The sequence below is a fragment of the Mytilus californianus genome, unplaced genomic scaffold, assembly GCF_021869535.1.
Source record: "Mytilus californianus isolate M0D057914Y unplaced genomic scaffold, xbMytCali1.0.p SCAF_8, whole genome shotgun sequence".
Taxonomy (NCBI): domain Eukaryota; kingdom Metazoa; phylum Mollusca; class Bivalvia; order Mytilida; family Mytilidae; genus Mytilus; species Mytilus californianus.
The window spans coordinates 84942214-84965339 of NW_026262734.1; the positions used below are offsets into that span (position 1 = coordinate 84942214).

The 23126-nt window shown below is 33.5% G+C and overlaps 1 protein-coding gene, 1 long non-coding RNA gene and 1 pseudogene across 2 annotated transcripts in view; 2 read left to right on the forward strand and 1 right to left on the reverse strand.

Moving 5' to 3' along the window:
• Positions 1 to 12271, reverse strand: part of LOC127713035 (microprocessor complex subunit DGCR8-like) — a 32533-nt gene extending 20262 nt beyond the window's left edge. The window contains exons 1-4 of the mRNA XM_052219635.1: positions 12192 to 12271; positions 9156 to 9221; positions 4594 to 6353; positions 2548 to 2690 (exon numbers count right to left, since the gene is read on the reverse strand). Of these exons, the coding sequence (XP_052075595.1) occupies positions 2548 to 2690; positions 4594 to 6169 (1719 nt within the window). The 5' untranslated portion in view covers positions 6170 to 6353; positions 9156 to 9221; positions 12192 to 12271. The remainder of the gene's footprint in view (positions 1 to 2547; positions 2691 to 4593; positions 6354 to 9155; positions 9222 to 12191) is intronic.
• LOC127713036 (uncharacterized) lies at positions 685 to 1008 on the forward strand. Its single transcript, XR_007987433.1, has 2 exons — positions 685 to 804; positions 952 to 1008. It is a non-coding gene; the product is annotated as an uncharacterized LOC127713036 (long non-coding RNA).
• Positions 12272 to 15594: 3323 nt separating the features above from the next.
• Positions 15595 to 22739, forward strand: LOC127711292 (zinc finger protein OZF-like; annotated as a pseudogene).
• The last annotated feature ends 387 nt before the right edge of the window (positions 22740 to 23126 follow it).

Below are 23126 nucleotides of genomic sequence, written 5' to 3' on the forward strand. Positions count from 1 at the left end.
GCTGTGTGATTAGTAGTAAAACAGCAGCCATCAATTTTAAAGTCCTCGGTTTTACCCTGCCATGGTTCCCTTTCAAACCCACAAAACTCCCTCACTTGTGGCGAACATGCTTGGAATGGGCATAAAAACATTCCTTACATCACTGTAAGCGTGCAATATTATTTCAATAAGATCTTTTTCTTTATTTCATGTTTTTTTAATTTCGTTCATTTTACAAAATTAAAATTGAAGTATAAACAAGAGTGCACACGCTGAAATGTCTCGCCTTCTTTACTAACCATTGATGTTATGTTGATAGTCCTAAATGAAAGCTTTACTACAACTATTACATAAACTTAACATGATCCAAGAAAATGAAGTCAAGGTCATATAAACCAAACGAGAAATACATGTACACCTTACAATCATTCAATACACTAAATATAGTTGACCTATTGCTTATAGTTTCTAAGAAACAGACTTAACCATGAAAACTAAACATTGACCAATGAATCGTGAAAATGAGGTCAAGGTCAGATGAACCATGCCAGGCAGACATGAACAGCTTACAATCCTTCCATACAACAAATATAGCTGACCTATTGCTTATAGTTTAAGAAAAACAGACTGAAACACATAAACTTAACACTGAGCAATGAACCGTGAAAATGAGGTCAAGGTCAAATAAAACCTGCGAGACTGACATGTACATCATAGAATATTTCCATACACCAAATATAGTTGACTTATTGCATATAGTATAAGAAAAAAGACCAAAACTCAAAAACTTAACTTTGACCACTGAACCATGAAAATGAGGTCAAAGTCAGATGACACCTGCCAGTTGGACATGTACACCTTACAATCATTCCATACACCAAATATAGAAGACCTATTGCATAAAGTATAAGAAAAACGGACCAAAACACAAAAACTAAACTATAACCACTGAACCATGAAAATGAGGTCAAGGTCAGATGACACCTGCCAGCTAGACATGTACACCTTACAATCATTCCATACACCAAATAGAGTAGACCTATTGCATACAGTATAAGAAAAACAGACCAAAACACAAAAACTTAACTATAACCACTGAACCATGAAAATGAGGTCAAGGTCAGATGACACCTGCCAGTTGGACATGTACACCTTACAGTCCTTCCATACACCGAATATACTCGGCCTATTGCTTATAGTATCTGAGATATGGACTTGACCACCAAAACTTAACCTTGTTCACTGATCCATGAAATGAGGTCGAGGTCAAGTGAAAACTGTCTGACAGGCATGAGGACCTTGCAAGGTACGCACATACCAAATATAGTTATCCTATTACTTATAATAAGAGAGAATTTAACATTACAAAAAATCTTAACTTTTTTTTCAAGTAGTCACTGAACCATGAAAATGAGGTCAAGGACATTGGACATGTGACTGACGGAAACTTCGTAACATGAGGCATCCATATACAAAGTATGAAGCATCCAGATCTTCCACCTTCTAAAATATAAAGCTTTTAAGAAGTTAGCTAACGCCGCCGCCGCCGGATCACTATCCCTATGTCGAGCTTTCTGCGACAAAAGTCGCAGGCTCGACAAAAATCTGGTTTCTAAATATGTGAGCTTAAACTTTCCTCACACTTATAATTGCCCTACAAAAAAACTGGTAGACAGAAAATTATAATTATAAATAGCTCTGCACTAATAAACCAAAATTTTATTACATCGACATTTGTGAAAAACAACTTAAACATGTTAACTGTCTTTTGTTGAAAGTGTATATTTTTAGTGAATTTAAAATATCTTAAGCATTTTCAAGAATCAAACCAGACAAGACAATTCTAGGTGGCATCAGACATGACACACACAGACAGATGGATAATGAACATATTTAAAATATCAAACTAGCATTCTTTCAAATTCTATTTACCTAAAAACATACCAAAATTACATAAGCATGATAAGGGCATGGGTAACATGCGTGCTTGTAGCGGCAATCATCGAAATTTACCCTTAGAATACATAGAAAACATAGAAAGTAGCCTGTTAACTTTCCAATTTTATGGAGAATTCCCCCCATGAACAGTGTTGACCTGACTGATGAAAACCTTCATTACATGAACAAAATAATTGAAATCAGGAGTTTAACAAAATGTAAATATAATCTAAGCCCACACACATATATATATATTACATACAAACTCAAAGTTATAGAATATTAGACTTAAACACTTATGACTTGTATAAGAGATATCCTAGTTAATACCTCTTATGCTTAAACCCTCCCTTCCTCCTTTTGAGATTTTGGAAAGTTGGCAGTCATGACTACTCCAGGGGTAACATACAATGTATCTTTAAAATAGACAACTGTTGAGTGTTCTACAGATATTTATCATGATTCTACATTGTAGTTGGACTACAATGATATCATTTGAATAACAAAGATATTAACGTTTGCAATGGCATCTTAGGCATTTACCCTCACACTACCTAGAACTAGAAATTAGCACATAGTTCTAATAAGCAATTGTCCCATATATAGACATACGTATATATAGACACTTACCCTAACACTTCCTGGACCTAAGAAATATGGCTTGGATAATGTGCAAACTCTCGAGGCCTTGTGCAAGTAGGCTGGCATCCCACTGTTATGTGTGACAGCAACCCATCCTTCTGGCAGCACTTCAAATGGATCAACTCCTTTCTCTGTGATAACATATATATCATGTATATAGAATTGATTTATTTCACACTTTATTTTAACTGGAATGTTCAGGGTTCTCACTAAAGCTTTTCATTGAGTCCTGGACTCATCATATTCAAAACTGGTGAGTCCAAAGATGCATCAAGACTGTTAAATGTTGCATCAATATATCATCATTCTATTAAAATTTTCCAAGTCTTTTCCTTGCTCTATTTTGTCATCAAGACTTAAATAACACATTATATATTAATTATAGCATTTCTTCTTTTCACTGTTGTATTCGCCATGGCAAAAAATTATCAGTTCCAGCCTCCCAGGACTGATCTACAATAATCACTAGTGAAACGTACACTGGTATAACTTTTCTATGAATCATGATTTATAATGTACATACATTTTGAGACTATTATATTTAAACTCATAAGTAACATGATGGTCTAAGTGGTCCACCTTTTGTTTGGAGCTTATTTAACCAGAAAGATCAAATTTATACTAACATATAACTTGACCTTGAACATAAAAAACATTCCTTCATATTGAAATAGAGGTTGAAAGACTACATGGGGAAATTTTGCATTATCGTTTACATGTGTACACTTATTGAAAATAATATCTCTTTGACTTATGCAGAGCTGCTTGGGTCTGGTCCAAGCAACATAAATATACACTTTAGATACATGTATCAATGTCAATTTTTGAATGTACCTTCATTTCTCTTGTGGCCTATTTATCTATTTCTTGCATGAAGAGATATTTCTTGTATCACACTGCACGGAGTGTGATACGAAAAATGCATTAATTTGATTGGCTTATCCAGCATCATGAGACAATATTACAACATTTTCATTGGCTATTTGTTGGGTCATTGATGACTTTCAAAGGTTAAGACAAAGTACATTCCATCTATGGCAATGGACATATGTAATTTCTTCAATAATACCTGAAATCTGACATTTGTCATTGTTTGTCAAATTTAATTATATTCTAAAGCATACAAAATGTTTTAAAATGTGTGATTTTAAAGTTTGATGCTGGAACAGGACATATGATGTTATACTGGTATGTCCCAGCAGTGGGAGTATTTTTCCTGTAAAATTCAAGGTTTCATCTTCTAGATTATGACTTTTTTATGTAATAAAATTCTACGGTTCGCTATCAATATTTCACTGTTCGGGGGTGTTGAAATTAGTGGGGGTTATCAAAATAATGATACTTAAAGAAGTGATTTTTTGGAAGGAAATTGAGGTATGATACTTAAACAAGTGATTTTTATGTCATTATCCTAGATTTAGTACAAGGTCATCATCTGACATGACCCAGTCATCCTATCAACACAGATGTTTGTTCTAATAATTTTAGCAACATAATTAGTCCCTGGATCATAAGTATTCTATATTTAACGCTACAATAAAATTAAATCACTTAGTCTAGTGATTAATTTTTGTACTACTTAAATAGGTGATTATTAAAGAAAGACAACTCTTACTTCCAACCTTTATGGACATAATGTTACTTGAATCATTGATTTAGAAAATCACTCATACAAGTAAGTCCCCTGACTGACTATATTTCTCAGAACTTTTAATTGAACACAATTAGAGTATTGACCAAACATGCCATAAGAGAAATAGGTTTAACAAACTCACGAGAATTGGATTTAGCTTGGTATCAAGTCTTGAAGCCAGCAATCTCTGTGGAAAAGAGATGTTCCAACACGAATATAATTGCTTTCCAAAAGTCATTGACTTTATGGTTTACCTCTAAGTGGTTCCTCTGCAAGTGACCCGACCTTAAAGTTCAACAGTCGTTGAGGTCATAAGCACTGGAAATAGTACGCCTATAAAGTCAGGCTTAGGTGACAAAACAAACACAAACAATTACACATTAAAAATATCTGCAACCTACCTAAAAGAACAAATTTTTCTCGTTCATCCACAGGCACTACTTTATCGCTATCATTGTCTGCCATGGATTTTTTACTGACCCCTTCTTCCAGCCAGGCATAGATCTCACTATCGTCCAGGTCCTCACTGAAGTACTCTCCATCTTCCATACCCATGCTGACTTCATCATCAGAAGCTTTACTTGCCTCGTCTGCACCTAAATCATCTATAATTTGGAATTCCTGGGGTAAAGGGCAAGATTTTGAATCATCTAAATTGCTATCTGACATTTCATCTGTGTTATCAACTATAGAATTTCCTGTTGACGGGTCATCTTGTTTTTGACTTTGGTCTGATGTGTCATCAGTCTGATCAACTTTTGACCTTTTGGTCGGTCGTTCATCTTGGTCTTGTTTCTTCTCTGAATTAGCAGGAGAACCTTCGTCGGAATGTTTTCTTTTCATTCCTAAATCGTCTTTGATATCATTACCATCTATGCTGTTGTCACGGTCTGATGAACTACAAGACATTTCCTCTAGATTGTCCATTATCTCATCTATGGTGTTGTCTGTCTTTTCATAGTGACTTTTGTCCTCTTGACCTTTATCCTTTTGTTCATTATGCTCATAATCATTTATGCTGCTTTCATTGGCCTGTTCATTGCACTTTGACTGTTTTGAATTATTTACCTCACTTATGTCCACTCTTTCATCAGGTTTCTTATCCTTAGCTTCATCTTGACCATTCTTTTTCCCAACCTGATCTTGAATATTTGTTTCCTTAACTTGAACTTTATCTTTTTGACCAACCAGAATGTGAATTCTATCCTTTTTATTAACCAGAATTTTAGCTTTACCATTTTCAACTTTTTCTTGCATCTTTTCTTTCTTCTCAATTTGACTAGGACTCATATTCTTCTTGCCAAACTTATCAGACCCTTTATCCCTAGTATCTTCTTTATCTTGATTTTTCTCATTTTTGTTTTTTTGGTCAATACTTCGACGTTCAGGTCTTGTCCTGTCTTCCCCACTATGGCGTTCAGTTCTATTTCTATGTTCTCCACTTCTACGTTCACTTCTATTCCTCTTGTTATCATTATGTAAAGAGGGTTTTGATTTTGGATTTTGATCTGATTGCGCCTTTTTAGCCTCAACCTTTTCCCCTTTTGATTTTTTGCATTCAGCTAATAAGCCTCCAAGAGTGGGTGGTGCTACAGGACTGTATTTCAAGCTGGATTCTGTTGACTTTTCGTAACGATCCCTTATCTTCCCTTTCTCCACATAAGGCCTTTTCCTATCTTCTTCATTATATGTCCTTTCATGTCGATCTCGGTCTTTTTCTTTCTCTACACTGGTGGTTTTTTTATTCTCCTCTTCTAAAATGCTCTGCAGTAACTTCCGTTTTTCATTCAGTTCCTCGATCGTTTCATGATCAGATGAATCACATGATATTTCTCCCTCTTCCAGATCACTTATTGGTTGTGGCGTCCCACTTCTACTTCTAGCTGTACTTTTCCCACCAAAATCATTATCAAAGTCCAATCGATCAGTTTTCTGACTGGACGTTTGAGTTGACAATGGTGGTTTGCTATCAGCCATTTTGTGTAAATTCTGACAGTTCAGAGGTCATAGGTTCAGTCATTCATATGAAAAGCTTTTAACAGTGAAGTTATATTTGCTGTAGTAAAGTGCACAGCCGAAAATAATCACAAAGTTAAGGATATAATCACTGATCCTTAAACCTTGCAAGTACAGTTTACTGAGCACTTCTCTTTAATTTGTCCTGCAATGTTAAAAGAAAAAGTTGAAATCGAGAAAGATATCTATAAAATATACAAAATTGTAATTTTTTAAAAATGATAAATGACAATGAAATGTTGAGATTTAACCTTATGATACATGATATTAATAATCAAACCACCTAAAAAGGTCACCTCTAATTAATTAACGAAAACCTGTCTTGTCAGGTGACCCTCTTCTTGTCCTAAAAGTAGTAAAAACCAGGCATTTCGAACTTCAAAGGTCACCTTTCTTATAGTTAGTTTTCTTTAATTCCAAGTAAAAAAGTCATCATATCTTCTTTTCTTGAATTCTTAGGACTTCTTTGCTCTAATAGAATTTTAAATTGTCTGTCCTTTGCAGATGTCTTTTCTTATCATGTAAGTGTAATTTCATGGACAATGAAAATCTCATTTGTCTGTTATCTTCAGAACACTGCCCATTTACAAGCCCCAAAGGGGCAATTTTTGAAGGCCTTGCACAAATACTTAAGATCTTTGCGCAATCAGTTTCTTTGTTGAATTAATGAGATGAAGCATTGAACTCTAATAAAAAATTATGAGCTAACCTGGGAAAAATCATTAAAGGCATGTTTTTACATCTCAAAACTTGAGAATTTTTGTGGGATTGTAAATTTTTTTTACTTATACAAGTAAATTTTTGAGAAAATTAAGGGGAGATTATTCAAACATTATAATTAACTTATATAAGTATATTTTTTTTACTTCTTCAAGTAAATAAAGATTACTTGTACAAGTAGTACCCCTGACTGTTAGAGAACGGAAACTAAAAATTTTGCATTTTTTTAATTTATAAAGGGCATAACTCTAGAACAGTTAAAGTGACGCCACCAAAATTCAAACTTGATCTGTGTTTTGTCAAAATAAGCATTTTGTATAAGTTTCATAACATTTGGTAGAGGTAAACTTAAGTTAGAGAACGGAAACTAAAAATTTTGTAATTTTTTCATTTATAAAGGGGCATTACTCTAGATCGGTTAAAGTGATGCCACCAAAATTCAAACTTGATCTGTATTATGTGGTAATAAGCATTGTGTATAAGTTTCATAACATTTGGTTGAGGCAAACTAAAAATTTTGCAATTTTTCCATTAATAAAGGGGCATAACTCTAGAACGGTTAATGTGATGCCACCAAAATTCAAACTTGATCTATGTTTTGTGGTAATAAGCATTGTGTATAAGTTTCATAACATTTGGTTGAGGCAAACTCAAGTTAGAGAACGGAAACCAATTTGGGACGGACGTACATACGTACGTACGTACGTACGGACAGTACGTACGGACAAGGGTAAAACTTAATGCCCCCTCCGTTACGGCGGGGGCATAAAAATTACCAGCAAACATGCTGTTTAACAGAAAAATCACTCAACACCAATATTTATAAATTTTCACTGTAAAACCTGATGTGCACTGTACCTTTTTTTTTATTTTTATGTCCCTGTTTTAAATTCTCATTTAACACGATCATCTGTGAGAAATGCTTTTGCCTTTTTATGTTATAGTAAACATGAAGTTGAAGAGCATCACACAGTAAGCATGCTACATGTACATGAACATGATGATTGTTGTTCTTAAATTTCAGGATGCCCCTTCAACAATTCAATAAAAAATCTGACAAACATTTCAAAGTGGTCATTTGTGTCTAAGAATATGAAATATATAAAAGTTTTCTGTATTGCAACAGGAAGTTGATAAGAGGGATGTGACAAGGCATCAAATGGTATATAAATATTTCAAATGAGACAACTGTCCACCAGAGTTCAAATGAATGTGGGCTTTAATGAACATACCATACAACTTGGTTTGAATTTGTCATTTCCTGCTGTGCTCTCAAATTTAGATTTTGTGTAAAATATTGAATACAAAAAAACTTCCCCCATTTTTTACTGGTTCTGCTTGTGCAATTCATATACTGTAAATTCAGAAATTATTGCGTGCATTCATCATGTTCATTATTGTGATTTTTGAAAAATGGACAATCTTACGTTATACCAGTTTAATTATTGCGATTTCAATAAAATCTGCATACAGATATATGTATTACATTTGTATATACATGTATAAGAATGTAAGTTTTTATTATTGCAATTCTCACCAAGTCGCATTATTGGCAGTAATAAATACCTAGCAATAATTTCTGAATTCACAGTATAGACCAATCTCAGTTGATTTTTTATGAATGAGTTACACTGGTTCACCTGTGGTGAATCGACATTAATTGAACTATCAGTTCTTACTGTGATTTAGTAAATGTACAGGAAAGTGCATGAATTTGACAGTCATCTATTGTGAAAGGGAAGGAATGGCACGTTCAGACCATGTAGAGTGGACACAGCAAAATGTCTGCCCCCGTGGAAATGACAAAATATATGTGAGTTGCAGTGTAGCAAAGGGGAATTTTAGAAAGTTATGAAAAAAAAATTGTAACTGATTCTTTTTTTAACACCACAAGATGATTAAGGCCAAAAATAAAATTTAAATTGTTTGATGTTACCCACATAAAACATGTAAAAAGCAGCCTAATCAAAAAAATTTATGACACAAATTGCTTCAATTTTTTTTCTTTATTTTAAAATTTTGTTCCTTTCCAACATGGTTTTCTTGTCTAAAACATGAAACATGTTGTTGGCCAAAAATAAAACCCCTACCTACCTACCCAACACTATCATGAATATGAGGCATGGGTAGGCAACATTAAACAAATGATTTTTTAAGGGTGACCTAATCTGTCATTTTAATCATGGTATTTTGAAGGACGTTCCATTATTCAGGTTACTATTTTTACGTTTCACTCTTTTTCTACTGCTAAACTGGATGACTTGTGTTACTTCATACATGTACTACATCAATTCTGCAAAAGAAAAGGAAATATTTAATTTGGATACCAGTCAGGCCTCAATACAAAAAAAATATCACTAAATAGAGACATGGCCCTACACAGCAATGAGCATGCATGGTAAGAAAAATATAAACCAATAAGCTTTGATCATGAGCATTGTTGAGTAAAAAAATATTTTTTTAATATTTGTATTGCATTAAGGCTTTTTTTCATTATGGTCAGTTACACCATGAGCATGCATTAAATTGAAATAGAAAAAGGAAGTCCCTGTAAACTATTTTTTTGAATACCAGAAAACTGAATTATAGTTATCTTGTACATGTACCATTGCAAACTTGTAACAATGTCAACTAGTACCACTGCTAACTTGAACCACAGTAAACTCATACCATAACAAACTTGTACCAACTTATTTAAATGCATTCAAATGGTGTTTAATTATGAATAAATATCCAAATTTCACTCAATACCTCTTAAGTCTGTAAAAAGTATATAATTTAAAATCACAATGACCAATTCGCAGCTGATTTTCAGTCTGCAACATGGTAGCCCGAAGCCCCTGTCTAGTAAAAATCTCATCGGACTTGTGCAGAAGCACTGGTGCTTCCCTGACCAGTCTAGTGAACATCTGAAATCATTTGTGAAATTGTAGCCGGTATTTTATTGAATCTAAGAGCACAAGATAGTGAAGATACAAATTTGTTGCCTCCCTTGTTTAATCCTTTTACTGGTATCCCTATTTAATTATACATTGTTATATACAGTTGTTCCCGCTTCTAATCAAATGGAACCAGTCTTCAATATAACTAATTAATAACGAAATCGAGATAGAGGCTCGACCATTTCCTTGCAACAAACACAATCTATAAATACCACTCAATGTTAAATAAACAATCAAGGATTATAAAACAATAGTATATTGTCTAAATTTTTGTATAAAATTCAAGAAATTCAACTTTTCTTTAAAAAGATTTAAAATGTTTTTGATATTTTAAACATTTATATATCATGTATATCGTATACATTTTTAATGGTATAGGTTTGCAGTGGTACGAGTTCTAAATGGTACGACTTTTAGTGGTACTAGTTTGCAATGGTATGAGTTAACTTGCTTCCCAGAAAACAATGGAAAACTGGGGTGTTCCATGAAAACAGGGAATATCCCACTTTTCCTGTCCAACCTGTATAATACCAGATTGACATATTGTTCTTAGCCTAGAGCAAAGTTTCTGCAAATAATATAAAGATGTTCCCTTTTGTGGTTTTTGAAAAATTTATATTTATTATTACTTGAATTCTACCCCTCATTAACATGATAAAAGGGATAGTCATTAACTTTATGGTTATCTCTCATTTGAAATTGAGGGTTTTTTCTAAACCTGTATAATTTGTAAGGCCAAATAAAATAGTATGTGTGGTTCTAGTTACATCTAAACAAAAGTTAGGGTATGTACATGTAGGTAGGGATTTTTTTATATTATTTCTTTTTTTTAACATTGTGTCTACATCATGTACATGGTCTATGGTGGTATCAGGTCCGTTCGCCCTGGGTCCATTTGCCCTGAGTCTGTTTTCCCATAGAGTCTGTTCGCCCTGGGTTACTTCTCCCTACTTTATTGAAAAATATTCGTATTAGGGTATTACAGTTTAATCAACTTATTTGGATTTTACATGATTTATATGGTATATAAATTCTTGAAATTCATGGAAATATTTAAAATTAATGGTGTGTTTTTTTAGCATTAATTGTTCCTAATAATATATTTCTCACTGATTGTTGTAAAAATTATCTTTGATAGATAAATAATAAAACCAACATTTTGTTTTGATAAAATTAGTCCACTTGGAATGAGTAAATACAATGGTGTACAGTCAGGGGACTTATTGAAATAAGTGATTTTTAAATCACTTATTTAAGTAGCAAATTCAAAGTTTTGTCACAAATTGTGATTTGTAGTTTTACCAAAATTTTAAACACATAGGTTTAGATAATATCTTTTCATTAGTAAAATTGAAAAAAAATAACTTTTTGCTTCTTTTAAGCAGCAAGGTTTATGCCTTTGATGCAATCATCTAGCTGCAAATCCTATCAACACAGATGTTGGTTCTGATAATTTTAGCAACATAATTAGTCCCTGGATCATTAGTATTCTATATTTAAAGCTACAATAAAATTAAATCACTTAGTCCAGTGATTAATTTACTACTTAAATAGGTGATTATTAAAGAAAGACAACTCTTACTTCCAACCTTTATGGACATAATGTTACTTGAATCAGTGATTTAGAAAATCACTCATTTAAGTAAGTCCCCTGACTGGTGTACAAATTGTAAAACAGACAAGGATTCATATGTTCATTTGTTATCATACTGCATAAATTGACTGACTAGAATTATTAAAATATCAATAAAGATAAATACATTGTATTCCAATATTCTACTCTGCAAATCAAAGGAAAAGATTTGGTTGCAGCAATACAAATATTTGGCAAATTTTTCCACAAACTGTAACATACTCTGTTCAAAAAAAGAACGTGATTATGCAGCTAGACAAGAATAAAAAAAAATAAAAATCAGGGCGAATGGACCATGGGCAAACAGGTACTAGGGCGAGCGAGAATCAGGGCGAACGGACTCAGATTCGTTTACGTAAAACTTTAGCTGCACAAGTACTCAAGTTCAAGCAGTGAAGTAGCTTACTCTCTAACTAAGGTCGTAGATGTTTGACATATGGTGCCAGTGGTGCTGGGTTTTAACCCCGGTTTGAACAGAGTACATTTAGGATGGAAAATCATGCTCCGTTGTAACAAAATAAGGCTGTCTGATATAAACCATGATAACATTTAACACCGACAGTGATGGATATAGAATTATGGTTGCTATAAATATTAATTTTCAGGGCAAAAATCTCATTTTCATTCATATCCAGCAACAACATACATTTGTTGGAAATAATATAAATGCGTATTACGCTTTGTTTACCACAAATCTCCTTGGAAAAGGTTGAAATTCAATTGCATTCATAATTCCATTTCCTCCATCGACCCGCATTTCTCAATGACCTTAACCTTCATATGGAAAATCTAAATTTAGAAAATTCTTGCAAAACGAAATCTGAAGGGTGTTTGGACAACTCGGTCCGGAAACATACTCGGGCCGACTAATAAATCAACTTGTAAAGTCAGCTCGAATCGTTTATACCAGATGCGGATTAAAAGGGGGCATGGTGCCTGCCCCCTTTTGTGGGTAAAATGTGGTTCATTATACAGGTAATCACTAAAGCGTTTTTGTAAAATTATTATAGATAGAGAGAAACATTAAAAGCAAATCTGAAATGATCAGCGAAGACAACTTGAGATCTACTAAGAAGTCAACTTGACCTATATTATAGCTAGATCGTCAGTCAACTTCTTATTGGACTTATTGATCCGTAATGACGATTTTTCTCATGTTTGTTTTTGTTTAATGATCTTATCAATACACTTGAAAGCTATAAATTTTTTTATAGATACAAGATCTACAGTATTTTTTTTAAATCGTAAGAGTGAATCCTTAAGCTAGGATCCTTCAATGACGATTTTTACCAATTTTATGTGTTTTGCCTACTACAAATTTATATAGGTGGCCTTCGGCTGTTGTCTGCTCTTTGGTCGGGATATCAAGTTGTCGGCTCTTTGGTCAGGTTGTCTCTTTGATATATCCCCCATTTCCATTCTCAATTTTATATGTTGAAAACTGGAAAATCTAAGAAACAAAAATGATCAGCAAGACAGATCTATTCAAATAAGTTTATATACTGAATGGGTTGGTCTACTCTTTATTATAGCAGTTTTGTCCTTAAGGTAGATAGGGTGTCTTCCTCCGTCTTGGATTTTGAAATACCAGAAAACAATCGGACTAGAATTTTAATAAAATGTGCAAATTTTGAGAGTAGTAGGTAATTCATGTGTAAGGATTTTCATTTCAATATAGAAAATGACATGTTTTATCATATTTATGGTTGTATTTTACAAAAAAACAGAATACTTTTGTTTGGTTCAATTTTTTCCAACTGTGCCACATAAGGGGAGGCAACTCAAATATAAGGGCAGATAATTCAGATAAAGTTATTTTTACAATAGAATGTGTTAGGAATTTACCTATTTTATTATGTAGCAAGAAAACGAGTCCCATGACCCCATTTTTTCTTTTCTTTTCTCACTGAAAGCATTATATTAGAGCTATATTCTCACATTTTATCTCAAAATTCTATGGTGAAGTTTTGGTTTTATGGCAGAAAATTAGGTTTTCCATGCATAATCTATACCAAATTTGTCAATTTTGCACAACCTGTAGCATGAAAATAAGCTTCGTGACCCATTCTTTTTATTATTTAAAAAAAAAAAAACCTGATATAAACTACATTTTTGCAAATTATTAAAAAAATTCTATGGATTATGATTTAGACACCCCATCTACCTTAAACATGTTAAAGACGATATTTACCAGCATTTTTGCCTTTTGCCTTCAAATTATTATAGATAGATAGATCAGAAGAAATATGAATATATTTATGAGACAATATCTGGAAATGTCTAACTGCCTGGTTCCATAGTTCACATACAATTACTTTTTAATCCAATTTAATTTTTAGAAAATTTTGAGTTTCAGTATTAACTTGAGTATATAATGCACCAATTAATGACCGTTTAACACTCCTCCTCATATTTCTTTCAATAAAATTTTATAATTTAAATGTTCCAACCCCCTACCCCCCCCCCCCCCCAAAAAAAAATCGCCGTGTTGTCCACTGTTGTTTTTCTGACAATCAAATCATTCAAAGAATATCTTAATCAAGTAACTCAGTTTCCAAATGTCACACATATGATAAATTATATAAGAAAGTTGTCCTCTATTGATCTGATTTTTTTTTATAACTAAAGCAAATCTAAAACTAATTGCATTTTAAAAATTTGTCCCAATAAAAGACCAATTTTTAATTTCCTGGAATGCAATGAGAAGAACATCATTTCCTGAATGTATGACTCCACATGTATAGTTTGAATGGCGGCCAGTTTGAAAAATCCGAGCTCACCCAAGATACGAATTTAGAGAAAAACTATTTTGTTGTTCTCTCCTGTTACAGCCTTTTTGTGTACCTTCTGAGAATATTTCATTGTCAGCACTATAACATTTATAAATATGTTTTTACATTATCTTATTGAATTGATATGCAGATGTAAGTAAACTTCCAAACAATTCAAATAAAAGGACAAGCCTAGGAGTACTCACTGTGTACTTTCTGTTACGTTCTGTCATGTTACTCAGTAACAGGAAGGATGTTAAAGACAATTTCACTGATTAAACAATGTTAACCTACTATATATGCTAAACATTTCATTTATTATAAGTTATGATCATCATATTAAATAAATAACAACATAATATACAATATTTTGAATGAAAAGACAGGTTTTTGACTTTTGATAACTGCAGACTAAACATTGTGCAATCATCTAGTATAGTAACATATGATAACAGAAAGGAATTTATTTTTGAATTTTTCATTACCCGCTAGGCAGATCATAGTTTTCATCTTGCAAATAAAGTTTCAATAGAAAAATGACATTGTTTGCTGTTTTCTTCCCATTGTGACCAATTTGTAATGATGTTTTTTTTTCTTTAACTATGAAAAGAAAGGAATTGTTTTGAAAAAAAAATCATTCCTGTTACTTACTCTGTCCTGTTACTCAAGATTCTTTCATATTACCGACAAATCAGGCTATATTTTAGTATATTTCTTAAGCTTTTGTATTGTTAATGCTAAAATAAATAATTGGCTTTTGATAAAATATTGCAGGGTATACTAGTAAACCACACATAGTATCTTAAACTTATTCCTCATTCCCATTAGAAATTTTTTTAATTGATTTGGTAACAGGAAAGAACGAAATTTTTGATACCATTTTTTTACATTGCCATTTGGTTACAACATTTTAACTTGATAACAATTGTTTGAATTACAGACAGCAGTTCCTGAATCCTCGATCTTTGTTCTTCGTTTTGTGCTATTAAAATACAGGTTCTAAAGACATTTTGGGTTTTTTTTTTTTTTTTTCTATTGCCAAAAAATTTACATTTCACTGAGTTCAGATAATTATATTCACGGTCTATAATATAAAAGGAAACACTGAGATCTTCAAATATTATTACTGTACGTTATCTTATTTACCTATATAAGTAATAATTTGATTCTTTTGTGTTGCACATTTTAGCACTTTTCAAAATTCTCTCTCTTTAAAGAACCGGCAAAATAGAAAATTGCAAGCACCGGTAGGGGCGAGACGATGGGAGTCGAGTGAATTGTGTGGCGATATTTACATTCGTGGTTATCGCCCATTGTTTCCTTTCCGTTGCCGGCGTTGGCATGCAAAATAATGATGCATGAACGAAAACGTTCAAAATAGATATATACTTTGGATTTCTGTGGTGAACACATTATAAGCTTGCTATTAGAGAAATATTCAATATAAAAAGAATACCTTCTGATAAATAATTATAATTTGTTTTTTAGTACGCCAAGGATTTGTATACACCTTATTGAATATTGCTATATAATTCCCGGCTGACCCGAGAATCTGTCCCGCTTGAACTATTGACGTCACACAACATTCACTTTTCCATTGTGGCGTCAGATATTTTGTATTATGACGTCAATATTTTTATGGGAACCTGTGTGATGTCCAGTAATGGCGGACAAATAGCGATAAGGTGTATAGTGATACTATACAAATCCTTGAGTACGCACATTATTTTTGGGAGCGTAGCTATAATCCGACACCCCGAAATTCCGACAGTCCAGTAGTCCGACAGACCGATAGTCTAACAGTCCAATAATCCGACAGTCCGTTAATCCGACAGTCCGATGGTCCGACACGAAGCCGTAGTATACTGCTTCAAAGGATATGGATATTGTCTTCATATAAGTGTATACACCTTATCGCTATTTGTCCGCCATTACTGGACATCACAAAAGTACCAGTAAAATGTTGACGTCATAATAGAAAATATCTGACGCCACAATGGAAAAGTGATTGTTGTATGACGTCAAAAGTTCAAGCGGGACAGATTCTCGGGTCAAGCGGGAATAGCGATAAGGTGTATTAGCATACTACCGAAACGCGAGCATTTTTTTTAATTTAAACAGTGGAATGCGTTGTAAATTGGATAACAATTAAATCCTATACTGTTTGAACAATTAATATAAGATTCTATTCCTATTCATCATGTCGATGTTGATAGCGAGAATGTCTGTTTACATACATGCGCATGCACGTGCATGTAACGTATAATGTGGTTGAATGTGATATGCCAAATGTATTAGATGTAAGCTTCTCATATCTGAGGCAGAGGTGGATTTAGAGGGGTCCCAGGGTGCCAGCCCCCCCCCCCCCCCCCCCCCCCCCCCTTTTGTGGGAAAAAATTTGGTTGATTATATAGTGAATCACTGAAGCATTACCGCAGCAGGTCCCCTCTTAGGCAGTCAGTTGGCCCCACTTATGAACATTTCTGGATCCGCCACTGACAATGACTGAGAGGGGCATTCGTCCCGAAGATATGAAACGACTACATCGGATTGAATTACCTAAAAGTAATAAATATTTTTTTTTTCTCTTGTTCTTAAAAGAACAATTAGTTTTGATAAAATAGGAATAGTGTCATTATCTCAACTTATTTTCAAGATGCAGTAACACTTTCAGAAGATGTTTCATAATTCATGATTTGGAATGAAATCTTAATAAATTGCGTCTATTTTCTGTCATCAAAATTATACCTTATCACTACTCTTGACCGATGGCAATATAAATCGCTGTACTATCTAGTCTTTATCTGGTAATTTAATTGCCAAAACCTGACTTTTTCAGTTTTATAAATGATAACTCTTCTATGTAAAATATTAGTATATAATATGGACCTAAGCATTCCAAGTTATAGAATCATCACTACATGATACCAATGATGGGAAAAAGATAGGGAACAAAGATGGACAATGATGTGAAGACAGTACTTATTCATACACAGCAGACAAAGCAGATATCAGAAGCAGATAGAGGTTAAGACCGATGGCTGCAGTGCTGAAGGTCCCGGGTTCGATACTGACTTTGGGTGCGAGACATTTCTTTACTCAGAAGGGTGAATTTCACCCTCCCTCTCGCATCTCTGGTACCAAGACCGGAATTTAAACTTTGGGGCCTCGGTGGTCGAGGTTGCCCACAACTTTGACCTGGAAATCGATCTGGTGGTAACTCTTCGGTTTGGCTGGTCACGCCTAACAGCCCCCTGGTTCTCTACGAATACTTCGGCTTCCTCCACCATAATAACAGACTTCCGTTGTCCTAGCACTCCCTTTGTGTTGGATTGGGATTGTCCTTGTAAATATTGTCGTAAATATACGTTAGTGACACATCTCCATTAATCCCGATAGGGAGTGTACATGGATTCCACTGTATCCTTGCAGCTCTCGAGGGGTTCTTCGGATAAAGGAGGAATTTACCAGTACATATACATACATACATACATACATACTGACTGATTTGATAATTTTCTGTGTGAAAAATATATCAATTTATAAACGTTCCATGTCTATATAGGCATATTTTTTAGATGACTGCGCGTAGGACTATCAGGCTGTCGGAGTATAGGACTGTCGGACTATCAGGCTGTCTGATTATAGGACTGTCGGTCTACAGGACTGTCGGCTTATAGGTCTGACCCCGTATTTTTAGCGTAATTTTTCGGTCTTTATTAACTTTAAAGTTTTGTTTTAATACATTAGTGATTGCATCAAGGATTTGTAATATATCTTGCTATACAAAATTATCCTTGATTACATGCACCAGTGACATTAGACAGATAATAAAATCACTGATCCATGAAGTTGATAATAGATAAACAGCAATTTATTTTCTTGCCCGATTTAGTTTTTTTTAAATAACAATATACACCTTATCGCTATTCCTGGCTGACCAGAGAATCTGTCCCGCTTGAACTATTGACGTCATACAACAATCACTTTTCAATTATGGCGTCAGATATTTTGTATTATGAAGTCAAAATTTTACAGGAACCTGTGTGATGTCCAGTAATGGCAGACAAATAGCGATAAGGTGTATTTTGTTAGTCATGCTTTTTTTTTTTACATCATGTTTTTATTTATTTTATCTTAATTTTTTTGTTTGTATTTGGTTTTAAACCTTTGACTCAAGTTGTATCTTTGTCTTCAGGTCATGAAAGAGGGTAATAATGCCCTTTACCGTCAGGCATCAAACAGTCATTTTTAGCTCACCTGGCCAAAAAGGAGTTATTGCCCTTTATAGTCAATTTTTAACCATTTTTTGTAAATTTTTGTAATCTTTTACAAAAATCTTCTCTGATGAAACTACTAAGACAAATTTAACCAAACTTGTCCACAATCATCATTAGGGTATCTAGTTTAAAAAATGTGTCCGATGACCCCGCCCGCGAACCTTAGATGGCTGACATAGGGTAAAATGCAGTTTTTGGCTCATATCTCTGAAACCAAAGCATTTAGAGCAAATCTGACATGGGGTAAATTTGTTAAACAGGTCAAGATCTATCTTCTCTAAAATTTTCAGACAAATCAGGCAACACGTTGTTGGGTTGCTGCCCCTGAATTGGTAATTTTAAGGAAATTTTGCCGTTTTTGATTATTATCTTGAATATTATTATATAGATAGAGATAAACTGTAAACAGCAATAATGTTCAGCAAAGTAAGATCTACAATTAAGTCAACTTGACCAAAATGGTCAGTTGACCCCTCAAGGAGTTATTGCCCTTTATAGTCAATTTTTAACCATTTTTCGTAAATTTTTGTAATCTTTTACAAAAATCTTCTCTGAAGATCTACTAAGACAAATTTAACCAAACTTGTCCACAATCATCATTAGGGTATCTAGTTCAAAAAATGTGTCCGATGACCCCGCCTGCGAACCAAGATGGCCGACATGGCTAAAAAATAGTACATAGGGTAAAATGCAGTTTTTGGCTCATATCTCTGAAACCAAAGCATTTAGAGCAAATCTGACATGGGGTAAATTTGTTTATCAGGTCAAGATCTATCTGCCCTGAAATTTTCAGATCAATCAGGCAACACGTTGTTGGGTTGCTGCCCCTGAATTGGTAATTTTAAGAAAATTTTGCAGCTTTTGGTTATTATCTTGAATATTATTATAGATAGAGATAAACTGTAAACAGCAATAATGTTCAGCAAAGTAAGATCTACAAATAAGTCGACATGACCAAAATTGTCAATTGACCCCTTAAGGAGTTATTGCCCTTTATAGTCAATTTTTTACAATTTTCATAAATTTTGTAAATTTTTGTAAATTTTTACAAAATATTTTCCACTGTAACTACTGGGCCAAGTTCATTATAGAAAGAGATAATTTTTAGCAGCAAGAATGTTCAGTAAAGTAAGATCTACAAACACATCACCATCACCAAAACACAATTTTGTCATGAATCCATCTGTGTCCTTTGTTTAATATGCACATATACCAAGGTGAGCGACACAGGCTCTTTAGAGCCTCTAGTTTTTTGTTTTCATTAGCGTCAAATTGGTTATAATTTTACCGTGATTCGTCAAAATATTTTTTTTTCGTGATTCGTCAGAGGTCTCAAATAATTATCGTTACTGTCATTTTTGGAAAAAAATTAATGTGATCTGTCAAAATCAGGCGATTTTTTTATCTTCTAAAAGAAAGTACATTTTATCATCATGCACCAAAAATTACTGTTAAAGTCATTTGGCAAGAATTTTTACTGTTATTCGTCATGAAGGTAACCCCATTACTACCCTCATAAGATAAGCCACATTTGGCTTCCACCGACCCCTCAACCTCGGAATAATCAATATCCATTCCTAATGAAATTCTCATCGGGTAATGATATGAAAATATATTATACTAATTAAAAATTAAAACTTTTATAAGTGTACGCTTGTCCAAATCATTATGACGTCTTGAAAGGCTATTTTTTTGCTTTGACACCTTAAAAAATATTATAACCTTTCAAGACATCATAATTATTTGGACTAAGGTGTACGCAACTTAACAATTAACACAGACTAATAAATGTATATAGGTTCCAGATTTTTGTCAATTATTACACATCATAGAAAACTAATGACTGAGCAACATCAAAACCAGAGGGTGATCACAGATGATACATAAGGATAAGCAGATCCTGCTCCACATTTGGCACCTGTCATGTTGCTCATAAAAGTTAAACATGGTTAAAAGTCTAATTTGATAGGTCTTTGTTAGCCCATTAAATGAAATAAATACCTTTTTATAAATAATTGAAATAAGATAACTCATTCAAAATTATCTCATTTTAACATTTGAATTTTCAGAAATATTTTTTGAACATACATGTACAGGTAGACATTGTAGAGTTTCTCACCCCAAATTTAGTTTATCTGGATTGTTTCCTGTCTATAGCTACCATGTACATATTCTGTTTCAAACTTGTTAAACCTGTTAAAAGAACAAATTGAAACTCATGAAAAATACCAGGCCTCTGATTTCTACTTAAGATATGTTATTTCTACTCTCAAGTCAATAGAAAAGTCCTATAGTCATTATAAGAGTTGTTATTAACTTGCTTTTAATGTTGTGTGGTGAGATTGCTGTGATTAATATATACTTCATATCTCTTTTTATTTATAGATATGAATTACAATTATGTCATACTCAATGCAGGCAAGCAACTTTTTCATATTATATTTTCTTTTCAGACTGTAAGACAGTTAAAGAATACCAAAAGTTTACAAGAAAGTACAGAAAAAAACAGAATGTCTTTCTATGGAAATATAGACAATTTGATGATTATCTCCCTTAGTCAAACTGCATGTCCCTTAATGCAGGAAGACACCAGGTGTGATGCTGAAGGAAATGAGTATTTATGTAAAGTGAATGGTGAAGAGTTCAGTAATATAAAGACCGAGAAACATATAAAAACACAAACTAATGACGCAACTAATAAATGTGATGAATGCGGAAAATCATTTACTACTGGTTTCAGTTTACGTGTTCACATGAGAATACACACGGGGGAGAAACCATATAGATGTGCGGTTTGCTGGAAATGGTTTAGTCAGAGGTCTACTTGGAACGTCCACGTAAGAACTCACACTATTGATAAAACTCAGCAATGCAATATATGCGGAAGAGTTTTTAGACGTGAACAAAACTTACAGACACACATGAGAACACACACAGGTGAAAAACTTTACAAACCTTATAAGTGTGATGTATGTGGAAGAGGTTTTATTCACAATCAAAACTTTCAGGAACATGTAAAAAAACAAAATTGTGATAAAGGTCATAAATGTTCTGAATGCGGTGAAGGGTTTAGATTAAGTAAGTCCCTGAAGATCCACATGAGAATTCATACCGGTGATAAACCCTATTTATGTGGTGTGTGTGGTAAAGGTTTTATTCAGAAATCAAGCTTACGTTGCCACATGAGAACACACACTGGGGAAAAACCTTATAAGTGTGATGTATGTGGAGTCAGTTTTTGTCTGAATTCACATATGAAGAAACACATGACAGTACACACAGGTGAAAAACCATTTTCTTGTAGTGTATGTGATAAAGTGTTTAGTCAAAAATCAAACTTAAGTGTTCACATGAAAACACACACAGTCCGAGATAAGCCTTGTAAATGTGATGTATGTGGAAAAATGTTCAGTCGAAATTCTTCCTTGCTGATACACATGAGAACACACGCAGATGAGAAACCTTACAAATGTGATGTTTGTAAAAAAGGGTTTAAGCACAGTTCTACTTTGCATGAGCACATGAGAATGCACACGGGTGATAAACCTTACAAATGTGATGTTTGTAGAAAAAGATTTAGACACAGTTCTTCTGTGCAAATACACATGAGAATACATACAGGTGATAAACCTTACAAATGTGATGTTTGTAGAAAAGCGTTCAGTTACAACAGTTCTTTGCATAAGCACATGAGAACACATGAGATGCCTTTCAAGTGTAATACATGTGATCAAGAATTTAGGCTTAATCGTGTATTACAGAAACATATTAAAACACACACTAATGAGAAATCTTATAAATGTGGTATATGTGAAAAAGGGTTTAAAGACAATTCAGACTATGAGAAACACATGAAAACAAATACCTGTGAAAAATGTGTTGTATGTGGTAAAGGTTTTGGAAATAGTAAGTTCTTGCAGAAACACATGAGAGTACACACGGGTGAAAAACCTTACAAATGTGATGTGTGCGGTAAATTGTTTAATGATAGTTCGAATCTGACTGCACACAATAGAATACACACAGGTGAAAAACCTTATAAATGTGAAGTGTGCAGAAAAGAGTTTAGTCAAAGAGGGAACTTACAGAAACACATTCTGAGAACTCACTCTTGTTATAAACCCATTGAAAAAACAGAGGTGACCAGCTAAAAAATGTTTGTAAAATAAAATGATATTGCCTATACCTACCAACCCTATTTTTTTATCAGCACATTAGCAGAAACACATGTATTATTTTTTTTTTGGCCTACATGGCCTAAGGTTTCTGTGTGATTTGTATCGATCTGATGAGTTAAGCCCTCTACAAATGATTTTTAGTTGGTTCTTATAATTATGTTGTACTGCTACACGACTGTTCCCATTTTGGGGGACGATTTGGTGCCAGCAAACATGTTTAACCCCGCCATATTCTATATGAAACATTCCCAAGTCAGGAGCTTGAAATTCAGTGGTTGTCAATTGTTGCTGTATATCATATTTGTTTTTGGTTTATAATTGGTTTGTACATAAATCAGGCTGTTTTCTCATTTGAATTCTTTAACATTTGTCATTTCAGAATCTTTTATAGCTT